General features: G+C 38.8%; 1 protein-coding gene across 17 annotated transcripts in view; it reads left to right on the top strand.

Annotated features, from left to right (window-relative positions):
• The window catches only part of CAPRIN2 (caprin family member 2), a 32,730-nt gene that overhangs the window by 11,116 nt on the left and 6,023 nt on the right, over nt 1–15,591 (top strand). For 9 of the 17 annotated variants that reach the window (XM_079304280.1, XM_079304285.1, XM_079304287.1 and 6 more), the window contains 10 exons: nt 407–571; nt 1,064–1,107; nt 2,416–3,261; nt 4,124–4,165; nt 8,351–8,482; nt 8,679–8,766; nt 9,208–9,263; nt 9,844–9,945; nt 12,254–12,406; nt 15,229–15,412. In XM_079304280.1, the coding sequence (XP_079160406.1) occupies nt 407–571; nt 1,064–1,107; nt 2,416–3,261; nt 4,124–4,165; nt 8,351–8,482; nt 8,679–8,766; nt 9,208–9,263; nt 9,844–9,945; nt 12,254–12,406; nt 15,229–15,412 (1,812 nt within the window). The remainder of the gene's footprint in view (nt 1–406; nt 572–1,063; nt 1,108–2,415; nt 3,262–4,123; nt 4,166–8,350; nt 8,483–8,678; nt 8,767–9,207; nt 9,264–9,843; nt 9,946–12,253; nt 12,407–15,228; nt 15,413–15,591) is intronic. The other 8 variants (XM_079304294.1, XM_079304279.1, XM_079304281.1 and 5 more) reach the window with 1 other exon arrangement.

Consider the following 15,591-nt stretch of genomic DNA (forward strand, 5'->3'; position numbering starts at 1 on the left):
CCTGTTACCAGCAAGAGTGTCTTGTAGAGTAGTTCCATTGGGACTTTAGCTTTACCTCTGTTGCAGTCTCACATTATTTTAGTATCAATGCTGACTAGTTTATACATGGTAAACAAAGCTCTAAGCATGTGGGTGACCAGGTGGCTCAGTGTTTACCTTGGGGGCATTGAAACACAAACTGCAGTCTTGCCTGGGAATTGCAAAGATGTTTTCAATTGCATTAAATTACACAGTCTAATAAATAATTTTCTTTACTAAAACACTTTATTACTATAGCTTGATAAGATCTGTGAACTTGGAGAAACTGCAGTTTGTATAAAGGGAGGAAGCAAGTCTTAATCTCTAATGTGAATACCCCTTTATTTCAGATTTTACTCTTTTAACTTTATGGGCTTTTATTCTTTAGATAAACACATGAAGGACCTATTAGCCAAACTTCTAGACTCTGGCTACTTTGAAAGTATTCCGACTCCTCGTACCACTGTGCCAGTAAAAGAATTGGAAGAAGAAGCAAATAGAAAACCTGAGAAAACAAGACACCTGTCAAAAGGGGAGTCTGCCAAAGAACCAGGTAAAATATTCCAGAGTTCAATTTTTATATCGGTGTTGAGGAGGGCTTGAATTGAGCACTGACTTTGCATAGCTTGGTGCCAAATCTAATGCTGTGCTATAGCTTACTTGCTATGTAGAAACTGAAATGGAACCTGCAGGGCTTATAGCCCTGTTTGAGCTAATAATGTAGGAAAACCACTAAATCATAGAATGTTCTTGCCTCCTGAGCAAATTGAAGATGTGGGAACTGTCTGGTGTGTAGGGAACGTTACATATTAGGGTAACAATTATGAATATTATGAAATGTTTCTTGTTTAAACTTCTGCAGCTTAGTCTAAAACTTAGTCAAAATAAAAGCTTGTCTACAAATATGTTGAATGGCAAGCTGAGCTTTAGGAATATGTGGTTTAGCAAATTGGTACTGCTATTTAAATAGATGTAAAGAGTTGCTACTGTTTGATCTGCCTGTCTGCATTTGATCAGTTGAAACAAATTATCATCCTTTCTCTAGAATCCATTATGGAGCTTATGAAATCTGAAATACAGCCACAGGAGGTAAGATTTTCTACTGTTAATTTCTTGCCTTTAGTATTGTGATTTGTCAGGCACATAAATGCTCTTAAACTCAAAAAGGGAGTCTGAACAGCAATCTAGGTGTTGCTTGATGTAGAAAGCATTAAAGACTTGGTTGCATTTCTATTTTAACCCCAAATTTATGGCATCTGGTGCTTTATTTTGGGATAAATGGAGAGGGATTACATGAAGCAGTATAGGACTTTAATGCTCTGGCACTTTCCTGAATAAAACAAAGCATCAGCCTTTAGAGTGGAAACACTGATCTTTTGTGTACTGTGGAATAGAGAAAAACACATCTACTAAAGCTGTCTAAAAGCTAACCTTGTTGCAGTAGGCTTGATATTGGTGGGGTTGAGAATGTTGGTCTTATTCATGTTTGTTAGTAAAGTAGGAATCCCAAGGCAGACTTGTGTGCATATGGGTGTGTAGTCATGTTTCAGCAGCTCTTCAGACTCCTGAACTCAGACTTTGACTGTCAGTAGCATAGAAATCATTAGACCTGGTTCAAAAGGTGGGAACAGATGTCTTTCTAAGTGGAAATGCTGGTTCTTGAAATGCTGAATCCTTGTTTCCCAGGTGTCCCACTAGAGGGTGTACTCTAGAATAAGTTTTTATAACTTACTGGCAATGCTGTTACCTGACTCTCATCTGCTGTCTAGCCAGAAAAAAACTCAGCCAGTGAGCCTTGTACATACTTCATATATTTACTTCCTGTTTGTGACCAAGTGGTGACTTAGAAAAACTTAGGACATCATTTAACTCTGACTTACTGACACTAAACATAGCCTGCAGTTGAAGTCCAGTGGTACTAAATCTGAAAATCTGGTGGCATTTTAGTATTACAGCTTTGCTAAGAAAGAGGGTTATATGTAGTTACTGCCTAATATTTTTGGTTTGCATAGCAGAATGTCTGCTAATAAAGAACCAGAGCTTTTTAGGTGCTTAGAAGGAGAGCTACCTTTATAAAAATCAGTATTGAACTGGATATTGTCACTGCCTAGGAACATGAGGTAGCTTTGAGGATAAGGGCAGTAGATTCACTCAGCTGGGTTTTACTTGTGCTGTTCAGCAATGTTCCCTGTTTCTCTGTGGCATGCCAAGCAAAGCTAGTCTGCAGTGTTGTAGGATAAAGCCATGGCTACATAGTTTCTATGACTAGTGCTTACACTGTCTAGGCTCTGCTTTTAGTCAGCAGTTTTCAGTAGCTGGGTGACCTAATTTAACTGACCTGAACTGTAGTAGCAAAATGTGTTCTTGGGAGCCATTAAGTTTCTTTGGTCTATATAGTTTCTCAACAGGCGTTATTTGCCTGAAGCAGAATACTCTGTCAAGAAGAAGCCAGAAGAGCCCAGATCTTGGGAAGCCGAGTGTGCTAGAAAACAAGAACCTCCAAAGTCCTGGGAGATGCTTGTTGATATTAAAGAGCAGGAGCAGAAACAGAAACAAGAGACCTTAAAGCCTTGGGAAGCTCGTGTTAGACAGCAAGAACTAAAAAGAGCGGATTCTCCAAAGCCTTGGGAAGCTTGTGCTAAAGAGGAGGAACAGAAGCGTGAGTCTGCAAAGCCCTGGGAGACCCGTGTGGAGGAGGAACAACAGAAGAAGCCAGAAGCTCCAAAGGCATGGGTAGCACGTGTCCGAGAGGAGCAGGAGTCTCCCAAACCCTGGGTAGCAAAGGTCAGGGAAGAGCAGGACCAGAAGAAACAGGAGTCACCAAAACCATGGGTAGCAAAAGTTAGGGAAGAGCAGGAACAGAAACAGCAGGAGCCCTCAAAACCTTGGGTAACCAAAGTTAAGGAAGAACCAGAAGAAAAACAGGAATCTCCAAAACCTTGGGTAACCCAAACTAGGGAGCAACCAGAACAAAAGAAGCCAGACCCTATGAAAACATGGGAAGTGCCTGTTAGGGAAGAGGCAGAGCAAAAGAAGCAGGAGCCTGTGAAGGCTTGGGCTGCACATGTTAGGGAGGAGCCAGAACAAAAGAAGCAGGAGACTCGAGAGGCTTGGGAAAAAGCTGACAGGCAGCAGCAAGTGTCATCACCGCAGATACAGAACCCTCCGAAGTCCTGGGCAGCTGCCAGTATGGGGCCAAAGGAACAGATGGGGCCAAAGAAGTTTGATATGGAACCCAAAGAAGTGAGTTGGCATATGTAGTATTATCTGTCATAAGCTTTTGACATTAGTGTATTGGAATAAAGCCACCTATTAGCAGAGGTGTCTAAGGCATATTTTGTAGGCCACTCTTTAGACTCCCACTTCATTCTTTCTTGGGGCAAATAATTCTGGCAGCTAAATTTTATATTTGAATAGCAAGATGGTCTTTGTTACATCAGCACAGTATTGCTGTGTATGAACCTTGAATAACTGCTTTATGCATAAGACAGAAGAATTAACTTGGTTCATCTGCAACTATTGGCACTGGCCACTGTTAGCAGTACAAAGCAGGTATGACTCATGCAGGGATCAAATACTTTGTGGCTGCATGCAAATAACACTTCAGTAATTTTTAGGCTTTTGATTAAAATAGCTGCTGATTCAAGAGAGATCTAATGTCTAGATCAAGCAATACTAACTGTCCAGGGGCTTAAATATGTATTTCCAGATGAATGCATAAGCCATATTGCTGTCCTGGTAGTCTAACAATAGCATAGTGTTAGAAATGAAAGCTGTTGCATGGCTTACAGCTGAACAGGCTACCCTTTGGTCACATTACCTTTCTTCTCACCTGTGTCTGGGTGGCAAAAACACTGATTGCTGTCAAACAGGTAACTGAGCTCTGCTATGTCTGCCTTAGGTCACTCAGAAATGTTAATCTAAAGGTAGACTTCAGGAAGAAAATATGGGTAATTGGGCAGTTCTCTGTACACATTGCCACCACTACTGTCTTCCTGCAAGAAAGCAGGAACCAGTACATCCCGTGTTACTCATGGCAAATGATTGAAGTTATATCTTGTCAGTAAACTTGGCATAACTCAAAAATGGATATTCTTGTGCCTAGAGGCGGGACCGCAAACCGAAGGTTGAATACGAGATGAAAAAAGTATGTAACAATGCAGCACTGGGTAACAACATGGAATTAAGGTGTTTCAGCTTGATCCATCTTTTCACTCAGGCTGAGTAGAATCTTGTGTCCACTGGTGGTGATGGTGGTACATGTGGAAAACCTGGTTGCCTCACTAAACTCTGAGCACAAATAGGTGTTGTGCACCTGCTATGCACAGTATTCCTGTAACTGAAACTAAGTACTGGAATAGTATTAAACACTTGTAAGGTGCCTTGGAATTTCTAGTGTCAGATTACCTTAAATGCAAGATGCTTCCTAATGAGAAAATACTCCCTCTTATTTTAATATGGGATGGGTAGATGGATGGCTTAAATGGTTGTGAAAACTGCTGCAGTGAGTCAAGAGGAGGGTCTCCAGTCATCTGGAGAAACTTGCAAGCTGCTTCAGAATCTCCCTAGAAGTGTGCAGGTGTGCAATGTACTGGCAAAATTAAATGCTGCAATGTGAGGTCACTGAAGGGGGATTGCTGAACTAAGTAAACAAAGCATATTTTAAGGTATTCAAACTTGGATTAACATTGACTATAGGAAAGCATCAGCTGGCTATATTTTTGCTTAGTGGCTATTGGAAAACTCAAATGCCAAAAGTATATTGAATGAGTAAAAACAGTGTTATGTTTACATAACACTGTTTTGTTAGTATATTTATGTAACTAGTTTCCATAACCAGTTTTTTTAAAAAGGCATCTCTTACTTGAGATGCATAAAAAGAACAATTAAAACCATGTTAAACTTTTCAGATAACCATTTCTCTTGCCCTTATATTAAAAAGAGGCAATGCAGTGCTGTAGCTGGCTCTGTTTGACTCAGAGAACCTATGAATGCTGTTGTGCAGGGATGCAGGCATGGCAGATGAAAGACCTGTGCCACTGCTGATGCCCTCTGACCTGGAACTAATTGTTAGAGCTTGGAGGTCTTTAAAAATCTATGTTTTGAGATATTAAAGTATGCTTGTTTAACTTAACATCCCTTAAGCTGCAATACCTATGAAGCTGAGCCTAAGACAGCAGGGTGAGCTGATGTGCAGACCTGTTTAACTGTTCTGTTTTAAATGTTTGCAACCTGTGGACCAGCAAACTTGGTTAGAGCTGAATTTGTGGCCTGGTATGAGAAAGCAAAACAGTTTGGCTTTTGCTGTCATTGAGCATGTAATTTAATTCATACCTGCTGTGAATGCTGCTCTGAGAAGAAAATGGATTTTAATTGTGCATCTACATGGCAATCACTGCTTGCAGCTTAGGTGTCACCATTCTACCTCATTTATCTAACAAAGCTAAAGAGCACTCAAAGTTCTGTCTCACAGAATGAAGTTTCACTAGTAAATGAAATGGTTGAAGTGGTGTGTTAGTGTTGCATGTAAGTAGACCTTCAGTCTCTAGAAAAATCCAGCTTTAACAGGAGTCCCTGGTATATTGGCATTTTGAGTAGCCAAATTCCAAAAAAGTCATTGATTTATTTGCAAGGGTTTAACAGGTGCTGGAACAAATTCTAGATGTTCCTCCTCTACTTTCAGTCAATTCTCTGGATGCAAGTCAAGATACATTAGCTGAATGTATAAGTAGTGTCAAAGTTAGGTTTCAGAAACATTTCTTATGACAAGTTAGACTCTGAATTTACCAGTGCTGTTCAACTCTAGCAGTTCAAGTAACATTCAGGTTAATGTTAAGTGATCCTAACCTGTACAGGTTTGATGTGAGACTGAGGTCAGAGTCTCCTGCTAGTTTTTAATGGCTGCCAGAAACAGCATCTAGTTGTAGGCTAAAAAGAAAATGTTTTAAGTATGTCAAGTACCTGCTCTTTTTCAAAGCATTTCTTTTCATAGAAAGCATAATAACTGAAATACTGTATTTTCCTGATACCTTTCTGTATATAATCTTATATTGCACTTAAATGTAGTAGTTTTTAACCCCTAGTTACCAGCAAAGCAGCAACTAATTATGAGGTAACTTCACTGCAGCTTCTTCTGGCTGGTGTATTTTAATATGTATATGAACTAGGAAATAACTTCCATGGAATAGAAAGTCTGTTTCAGTCCTAACTTAAAGCCATGATATCATATATAACACTGTATGCTTGTGCTTCTTGAAGTAAAGAATGCTACCAACAGAATATATAGAGTATGAGCTGGGGAAGGAGATTAAAAGCTCTGACAAATTGTAAAAGCATGCAGGAATTTTATTATATTTGGAAGCAAAAGTGACAAGTCTTTTCTGCTTCCATGCCTGGGGCTTTTTCAACCCTTTTTTTTTCCTTTGTTTGATGTACAAGTCTCACTTATGCAGCTAGTGGCCTATCTTAAGAGCTTTAGACCCTGTCAGACTTGACCTAGTTAGTCACCTAAACACATGGAACCAGTTTGGTAGTGTCCTTGTGTCTTAGTAGAAATGACAGTGAGGAGCAAGAGGGTAGCAAAACCATGAATGAGTTTAACCCATAATGGATTTACTACAACAGCGAGCGCTGTAAAATTAAGACTATTTGTGAGTGAGGACTAAAAGTGGTGGACAGAAAGTTCCAGATTACCAGTAATTTAATCAATAACTTGCTCAGATTAACTTAATTCAACTGTATCTTTTGTCCTACATTTATATCCTTAAAAGCTCTAGTTAGTGCTCATTATTGGAAACTATAGCAATATCAACTTGTATTTAACTGGTAGTTAAAGGTAGTGCTTGAGCAGCAGAATTTCTGATTAAGATAGAGCTGTACAAAGATGCACTCTTTTAACCATAGAATAAAAGTTAAACTTCTCAGAGCTCATCAAGCAGCTATTATGTGGGTCACATAGATATTAGAAATACTAGAAATAGATACACTGAGTCCTCCAGAGTTAATCATGTGCTGTAAGCTTCTTGCCTGTGCATGCTACTGGAATTTCTGCAAAGGTTTCAGAAAACTGTTGAAAAGGAAATGCAGGAGTGTTTTTAGGCTTGTCCTAAAAATTGACAAAGAGCCCTTCATCAGTTTGTGGTGGATTTAGTGTGACCTAAACATCCTGTGATCTGTCATCCTAACACAAATACCCTTCTGCCATGTATTTTCCAATGACTTCATGCAAATGAAGTCAATAGCAGTGCTGTACAATATATTGAATTTGTAATCTCTTGATAGCAACACAGCTGTTTGTCCTGTAGGAAAATGAAGACTTTCACATGTTCTTGCATACCTCAACATTTGGGCCAGTTGAGTTCCTCTAAAACTTTAGAGATCCACAAAAAACTTTGGGTTTAAAATACTTCTAATGGGCCTATCTCTTCTCCATGCTGCTTTCAAAAGACATGTTAGACTATCTAGACAGTCTAGTATTATTGTCATCCTATAAAGAACAGGGCTTCTTCTGCTTAAGGAGTTTACTATGATGATTTTTCTGTTAACTTAGACTGACTTGTTCCCTGACAAAACATTTCCCTCCTTCAGAGTGAGAACCAGCTGGGATGAGCTATTAAGGACCAGCTGAAATAATCAAGCAGTAATAAACCCCTGCAAGAGTCCACGTTAGGCTCTTGTGTGGGTGCATGGGTGTACTTATGCCAGACTTGGATGTAATACTTTCTGTAGGAGGTGGTGCATTGAGATTATCTGACTTTTTAGTAGAAATACTTTGGTCTCATCCTGAGTTACTTGCTTGCAATGTATCTCTTAGGTGCAATTTCTTCAGAATGTCTGGAAATGCCTGCCTAATAAAGATCAGTATTTATTGGTGTAGGCTCTATTGGGAGGAAGTAAACCTTGAGTGATGTATCTTTGATTTTTAAGTTTGTTCTGGCCCTCAACTGAAATGTGAGTTTCCTGAGATGGAAGTGCTAATTTTGTACTAGATGCAGGCAACTTAGTACTTTGCACTCAACTACAAGAAACTGAAATTAATCAAACTAGTGAAAAGTGTTTCTGCCGATGACAGGTGGGGTTGGAATTAGATAATCTTCAAGCTTTCTTCCAACCCAAACTATTTTATGAAATCTGTGGTTTAACTAGTTGTAGCAACAGGAAGCTGATTTTTTTTTTTTTCTAATTAAGAGAACTTGATTCAGGAAATATCAGTAACAGCAGAGAATTGCTTGGCCTGCGGTGTCTGACACCTCCAGGTTACTCTGGAAGGATATTGGGTAAGGGGGCTTGTCTTGCTTCCAGTATTAGATTTAATGTGATTTCTCCTTATTAGGTGCCTAAACCTGTACATCAGCCAGCTGCAGAATTTTGCTCTACTTCAACTCTTCCAAAAGATCCAGTATTGAGAAGGGAAAAACTTCAGGATCTGATGACTCAGATACAAGGGACTTACAACTTCATGCAAGTATGTTTTTCTGTGTTGTTGTAACACAAAGCTCCAGTTCCTACTGGGTTAGGGAGAACAGTGCTGACAATGTGTGTTGGCACTGAATGAATGAATTTACCCTAATTAGCTGAAAGCAGCTTGTCAAGTGAGAATGTTTCATTTGTATCTAGAGTTTAATTTTTTTTTCTACCCGATGGTGATCTTTTTTTGAAAGGAGTCCATTCTGGATTTTGATAAAGCTTCACCAAGTGCCATTGGTTCATCCCAACCTCCTTCAGTTACTCCAGCAAGTAGTCCTATAGGTAGGTGGTATTCTAAGTGTAAATGGTATGTAAAATTTTGAAAGCACTAATAAGGTTTTCTTGGGCTGTAGATCAGTAGGCCTGGTGAAGACAGCTTCTTTAAATAAAAAGAACAGACCATGCTAAAAGACTGTGTGGGTTTTGGGGTGTAGAACTCAATTACCCAGTTTTGTTTTTTTTTCTTAATCTGGTAAATGGGTATCTTTTCTGTGGTAAAAATATTTTGGTCATTGAATACCTGTCCTCTTTTGCCAAAAACCTGAAGTTTTCAATTGGGTGTAGTTTGCTGATGCCAGGCTTAAATATTTGCACTCCACATGGTAAAAATAGTTTGCATCTTCACAAACCAAATTATTTAAAAAAAACAGAGCTGCCCACCAAAACTATATGTAGTGTTTGAATTTAAAAATAAATGTTGCTTAATGCATTCTATTTTTACAGCTTCAAAAGAGCAGAAACTGCCAAGTCAAAGTGATTTTCTTCAACAGCCTCTTCAGGTAAGTTAGGACTGTCCTGAAGAGGCAGATAGAGGTTATTTACCAGTAGGGACTTAGACTTAAGTTGTTTTTCTTGCCAGTAGTTTTGTATTTCATACAATGTAGTAGCTTGTAAGACTAAGATCACTTAAATGCTGACAAAGTTGGTTGCCCTTCTGGTTGAAAAGGGGCAATAAATCCTTGAAGTTTCTTGAAGTATGTTCAAGACATGCTGAAATAATTAGCATATTTTACCTATAGATTAAGGTCACAGCCAGTAGTTGTGTGCAGAACAGCTAGTTTGTTTCCTCGGTGGTGTTTTCATCTTCAAGATCCTTACAACCAAAGATTGTATGTCAGGCTTTGGTAGTTGTGGTTAAATTGTGGTTAAATTCAGTCACTGTTTGCATGTCTTGTGACTTTTGTATTTAAATGTTTCATTGCCACTAACAAGAACTCCTAAAAGAGTGACTGGTCAAAACACTTCAGTCCCTGCATTATTCTGAGATTTACTTGGACATGCTGAGGGTGTGTGCTTTAGTGAAACCAAACATTTACATTTGATATTTCCAAAACCTCCTCTGTATTCTCTCCTTGCAAGGCTGCTGCTTCATCCATGGCACTGCATGGTTCAAACACTTCCCTAGCATCTCCTGATCCTGCTCTGTCTGGCTCTGAAACGGAAGACTTGGTGGCACCACAGGTACCAGATCTGTGACAGCTGGCCCTAGCAGAATGCTGAGCTGGAGCCCTCTGGAATAACTGTACTTGAACAACATACAAGAAACAGCAGTAGTATAGCCTGCAGTCTGGAATACTTAAAGATGGGTGGAAAAGTCTTGCTAATACTGCATGAATGCAAAGTGAACTGTCTGCTTCTTGACACAGGAAAGGTGTGGGATGAAAAGTGCTCCCTAAAAATTGTGGTGTTCATTCTTGTGGGAACATGGGAGCAGCATAAATATTTGCTTTAGTTAGAGTGTAGAATATTCCCTCTAATGATGACAAAGTGGTTGTGTAAATTGGGATGGGTATTGTCATGAAATAGCAGAACCTGTGTGTAACCTGAAGACTGAGAGATTCTCTCAAACTAACTGAAGAGATACTGGGAACCTGACTTCCTCATGTTCAGCTAAGACCTAAAACTTTGCTGGTTTAATTGCATTTATGGGTATTTAAACATTCAAATAGTGTTTAGAGCTGAAAAGTTTCAATTTGTGCAGATCAGTCTTAAAGACCTGTAGTGAACTGTGTTGCTATATTCAAGAACACAGCTGGCTCTTTCCTGTTTGGCTCTCTAGTTCAGTGTGTGTTGATTATAATGGGAAATGTTCTTGCTTTTTACATTTGTTTTGCTGACATACATGTTATCAGCATACTGTAGTATGTATGTAGTACTTACTGTTTCTTAATGTACTATATATATACTATATATATGCTATAGGGCTGTAAATCTTATGACATCTTGAATCAGCAGTTTTGTCCCAATTCTTGACACCTATTACTTCTACAGTGCCATGAGATTCCTTGTGCTGACAAGAATTCAATAATTTTGCTGTTCAAGATCCAGAAGACTTGTGCTGTCTTATAAATTGGAACATCTGATTAGTAGAATGCAAACATCTTGTTTGGAATTGGGGTTGCTTGTGCCCAGCCTATCTTCAAGTCCAGACTTGAAGTCTAGTGTCTATCTTTTCCAGGGAAAGCAGTAGTTTAGTTTTGGTCCCAGCACAACCAGGAAATATATTCCATGGTGACAGTGCTCCTCCTGGTGTGCAAGAACACCTCAGTGCTGTCTGAGGCACTGTGATGTGTACCTGGTGAGCACAGGACTGGTAGTTTTTAGCCCTAGTCTCTGCATTTAAGTATTGAGCAACTCCTAAACTTAGCCTTGCATGTGTGAGCTAACTATAGAACATGCAGTCTTTTTGCAAAGCCTTGTTCAACAGAGCTTAGCAGAGGTACAACATATCTTCTCATTTAATTCAGTGAGACAGGTGTGTTGCAGACTTCACTAAGTACTTGAAGCAATGTACTGTTCTTAAAATGATCTGACTTTGCAAGGCTAGTTGTGCAACCAGTTGTGTAAGAAGAGTAATCTAAATCTGAATCTCTAAAGCTAATTACTTGAAGCTTTGGTTAAGATGACTATTTAATGCTTTGGAATTAATGCTTGTCCTGTTCTTTCAAAATCCATTTGTTTCAACTTTTGCACTGGTGTTTCATAGCTTTACCAGAGCTTTGTAGTACTCCATGTAATAGCATGTGCATTATGGCTTCCTCTAGGCATCAAGATCACTTTCTCAAGAGAAAGAAATATACTTCCCAGCCTCTGTATCAGACAAGTTCACTTATTTCTGAACCACTGATAGCATTTCAGCAACTTAAATATTTACCTTATTTGTAATAGCTCACCTGGGCAATTTCAATTTTTTTGGTAAGGCTCTAGACATTTTCCTTTTGACTCCTGATTCCTACAGATAATGGTGTTCTAAATCAACAATTCATTTTGCCATCTACACAGCTAAGGCCTAATGCTGGTTAATACTTTGTCTGGACAGCTCAGTGTTGTTTCTAATCTGAAATATAATTAAGTTGGAAAGGAAAAAAACTTCCTAAGTTCCTCCAGAAAAGAGAAGTAATTTTTAATATCAGCCAAAGAATCTTCTCTTACTAAATGGAACTGAAAGCATTCTGTGTGTTCTTTAGGGGTGGGAAAAAATACCTAATGTCTCTTTATGGTGATATTATTCCAAAGAATGGTATGTATAGTAGCTCATAGGCACATTTCACTTAATCAGCAGAGACTGCAATAGAAGTACTGTTTGCTGAGGATGCACAGCAAGATTTGAAATTGTAAGCAAAAGCTATTTTGTAGCTTTGCTATGTCCAAATGTCATCCTGTAGAAACTGCTGACTTCTGCCAGTCTAGGCTTTAGAACAAATTAACTGCTTCTGTTACTGCCTGATAATTATCAAGTGACCTTTCATTACATTTGTTCTTCCCCTAGGCAACTATTCTCCTCCCAAGTGAGCCACAGTCACCATTGCCTACTTCAAGCACCCCCATGCCATCAGTGCCACCAGCACAAAGCTTTCAGTCTCCTCCAGCAAGCAGCAGTTCTGTCACAATAACAGCAGCTCCCTTTCAGGCTATGCAGACTGTAAGTATGCAGCACACAGAACTGACAACACTGTGGGTCACTTGGGACTAACACAGAGGCTCCTCTTGGAATAGTGCAGAACTTGATAGATCATTTTGTTTTAACAATAAAACCTAGATTATTCAGAACTTAAAACAGATCATCTAAGAACAAAGATCCTAGTTTTGCTCTGTATAGTGCCAAAACTAATACTAGGATATCTTAGTAGTCTCAAGAAACTAAGAGGGAGAAGTCAGGCATGAAATCAACAGATTGATAGCTGTGCTCTAAAGTAAGGTTGATGGTACTTGCACTGTTCTTAGGAAAATATTTCAAATACAACAGACTTCATTGGAGAAAGGGAATCCTAAAGTATATAAATATTAGGACAAAATACTTTCAGAAGCCTGAGTTATCTTGATAACAAGATAACTGTTTTTTCAGTGGGATAAAACTCGGTCCACTGGCATCATGGTAAATGTGTTTTTGGAAGACTGGTGTTGCTCATTATTTTATGTTGCTAACAAGTAGTCAGTGTACATATCTAGGAAATATGCCACACAGTCTGAGATGTTCACTGCAAATACAGAGCATCAGTAATGGTGTATGGCCTGAAAAAATAGTATCCAACATTGCTACTTCCTGGTAATCTGCAGTACAGGCTTTGAGAGGTTCAGAGGAAGGGTCTCCATTAAGATCAAGTACAGGAAAGGCAATGTTATTTACTCCTCTGGTACATTCTTCAGAAGATGATAGAAACTTTGATTTAATGTTTTTCTGAAAAGCAAGCTTTAGTTTTTCCAAAGGCATTCTCCATTTTAACAAGTACCAGCATAGTTCACAGTTTGCTGGACAATCTGTCTTGCAGTATTGAGACATATGTGTCAGGAACTGGTGGAAGAAGGTATCTAATAGACTTTCAGATCACAGTAGTTAACAACTAAAACTTGTGACATCCTGGTGTAGTAAAATCATTGCATTGACTTTTTCTGCTTGGTTTTCTGTATTTGTAGAAGAGGTATAAGTTGAACCTACCTCAGAGGCACAGAATTGTGATACATATTGCATAAGGCAATTCATGGTAGGGAGGTGTCTTTTTCCTAAACTAGATATGTTTAAATTATGCTAAGTGGTTAGGTGATGGTTTTTCCTGAAAGTGGACAAGTGGCAGCATGCTGTGATGAAGGAATCTGGAATCTTTTTGGGATCCAGTCTATAAGATAAGCATCTGCCATGGTATAAATAGGAAGTCTTGGTATCAGTCATTTTGATTGTCTGAACTTGCTGTCTGTGTTCAGAGTGCTTTGATGATAATACCACTGAAAGTTCACTTGAACTAATTCCATTATTTCAGAGATGTTAAATGTCTGAGATTTGCTTTTGAAATTTTTGGGTGAACCTGGCAAATATCTGGCACTAAGTCATGAGCATGTTCATTCTTCTTGTAGTGGTAGAAATCTTGAACTTTGCAGTGCAGGGTTTTCTTCTTCCCTACATTGCTTAGATTCTCATCACTCCAGGAAAGCACAGCCATTGGACTTGAGCAGATAGCCAGGATGCCAAAGAGAGTTATCACAATGACAGTAATGAAAGTACCTGATTACAGCTTCTCAAACATCCTATTGCTGCTGTTGTGCTTATGGAAAATTAAAGGCAGGCTTGACCTGTAGTCCTAGTCCTTGATTTAAATTCCACCTGTAACCCTCACTGTAGAAAAAAGCAGACCACTTGCTATGAATTCTTCAGGATGTAGGTGATGATAGCCTGACTGCCCTGCAATCTAAAATTTAATTCAGAAAAAGAATAGTTTGGGATCACTTTTACTGGATGATTTAAAAATTTACTGGATGATTTAAAAATAAACCAAAACAGCTTGTTGTAATTTACAATGGCTCAAAATTTATGCTTAACACTTCAGTATCATGAGGCATTTCTACTGCCTCTTAGAGGCAATGCTGGGTCTCTTGGCCCTGAAAAGGTGTGAATTTTTTTTATTTATAAGGGCATTGCTAATAGCAAGAATTGTCAAGCTGTGAAGCTGTTTCTTGCATCATCCAGCTGTGGTTTTTGCCCAAGTCTGTCTTCAGAGAGTTTATAGTCTTAAAAAATGTTAAATATACCTGTAGACTCAGTACCAGTACTGCTTACAGCTTTTTGTGAAATCAAAACAGACTGTTTAATCAAAACAGACTTTGCCTATTTGATGTTGATACTAGTTGTCACTTGACAGCATTATTTCTGGTAATTGCTATTGGCTATCAAGTAATAGTCACTGGAGTGGCTGAAGTCTGGGTTATTAGATTTAACTAACAGTAATATCTGCTCATCACTGTAATGCCCAGACTATAACATTTCAATGACAAGACTTAGGTTAAGTTTTTGCTCTTGGGGAACATTATGTGCAGAGGAAAGATGAAGCTCCATTTACTGAAGGGGCAAATGATGTCCAATATGGTGCTTGAGTGGATAGCAGTGTTGTATCAGCTTCCAAGACATGTAGAAAGACCCAGATTCTTACCACATGTGAATATCTCATCTCAGGATAGGCTATCCCAGTTTCAGCTTGAGCTCTAGGACAGGTAGTTACTGGATTTCACAGTGGATTTCCCATAGAAGGAAAATGGCTTGTTGTATGGTGATTGTTCTGCTGACAGAGTACAGTAGAAACTATAGTTAATCAAGCTATTCCTTGAATAGTAGCTACATAAAAAGGAGTGGTTTTGGTTATTTCTAAGAAACAGCTGGTGTTCTAGAAATATGCTAAAAAGCATACCATAGCAGGGTGGTGGCATAAGGCAGAGACTTCAGCTGCTAGTGTTAAGCACTTTTCAAATATGTTATAGGTATTTAAAGTGAATGCACCACTGCCTCCACGTAAAGACCAGGAAATTAAAGAGGATTCTTCATATTCAGCAGGATATAACCAGAACTTTTCCACAGCAAGTACACAGACTCCTCCTCAATGCCAGTTGCAATCTTCTCATGTTGCAGAACAAACCTCTCTTTCACAAGAATCTCTGTCCTCAGGTGAGAACTACACTTGTGTCTGTTTTGAGTAGTCTTTAAATATGTTCCACTTATAATAGCATTTAAACTCATTATAATGTCTTGTGAGTACATCTAACCCAGTGAAATTTTTAACAGGTGCTACATAAATGTCTAATACTAGGCATACATCTAATCTAATGTAGTTGATGGTATGTAAA

This window comes from Erithacus rubecula, assembly GCF_903797595.1.
Source record: "Erithacus rubecula genome assembly, chromosome: 4".
In the NCBI taxonomy this organism is placed as follows: domain Eukaryota; kingdom Metazoa; phylum Chordata; class Aves; order Passeriformes; family Muscicapidae; genus Erithacus; species Erithacus rubecula.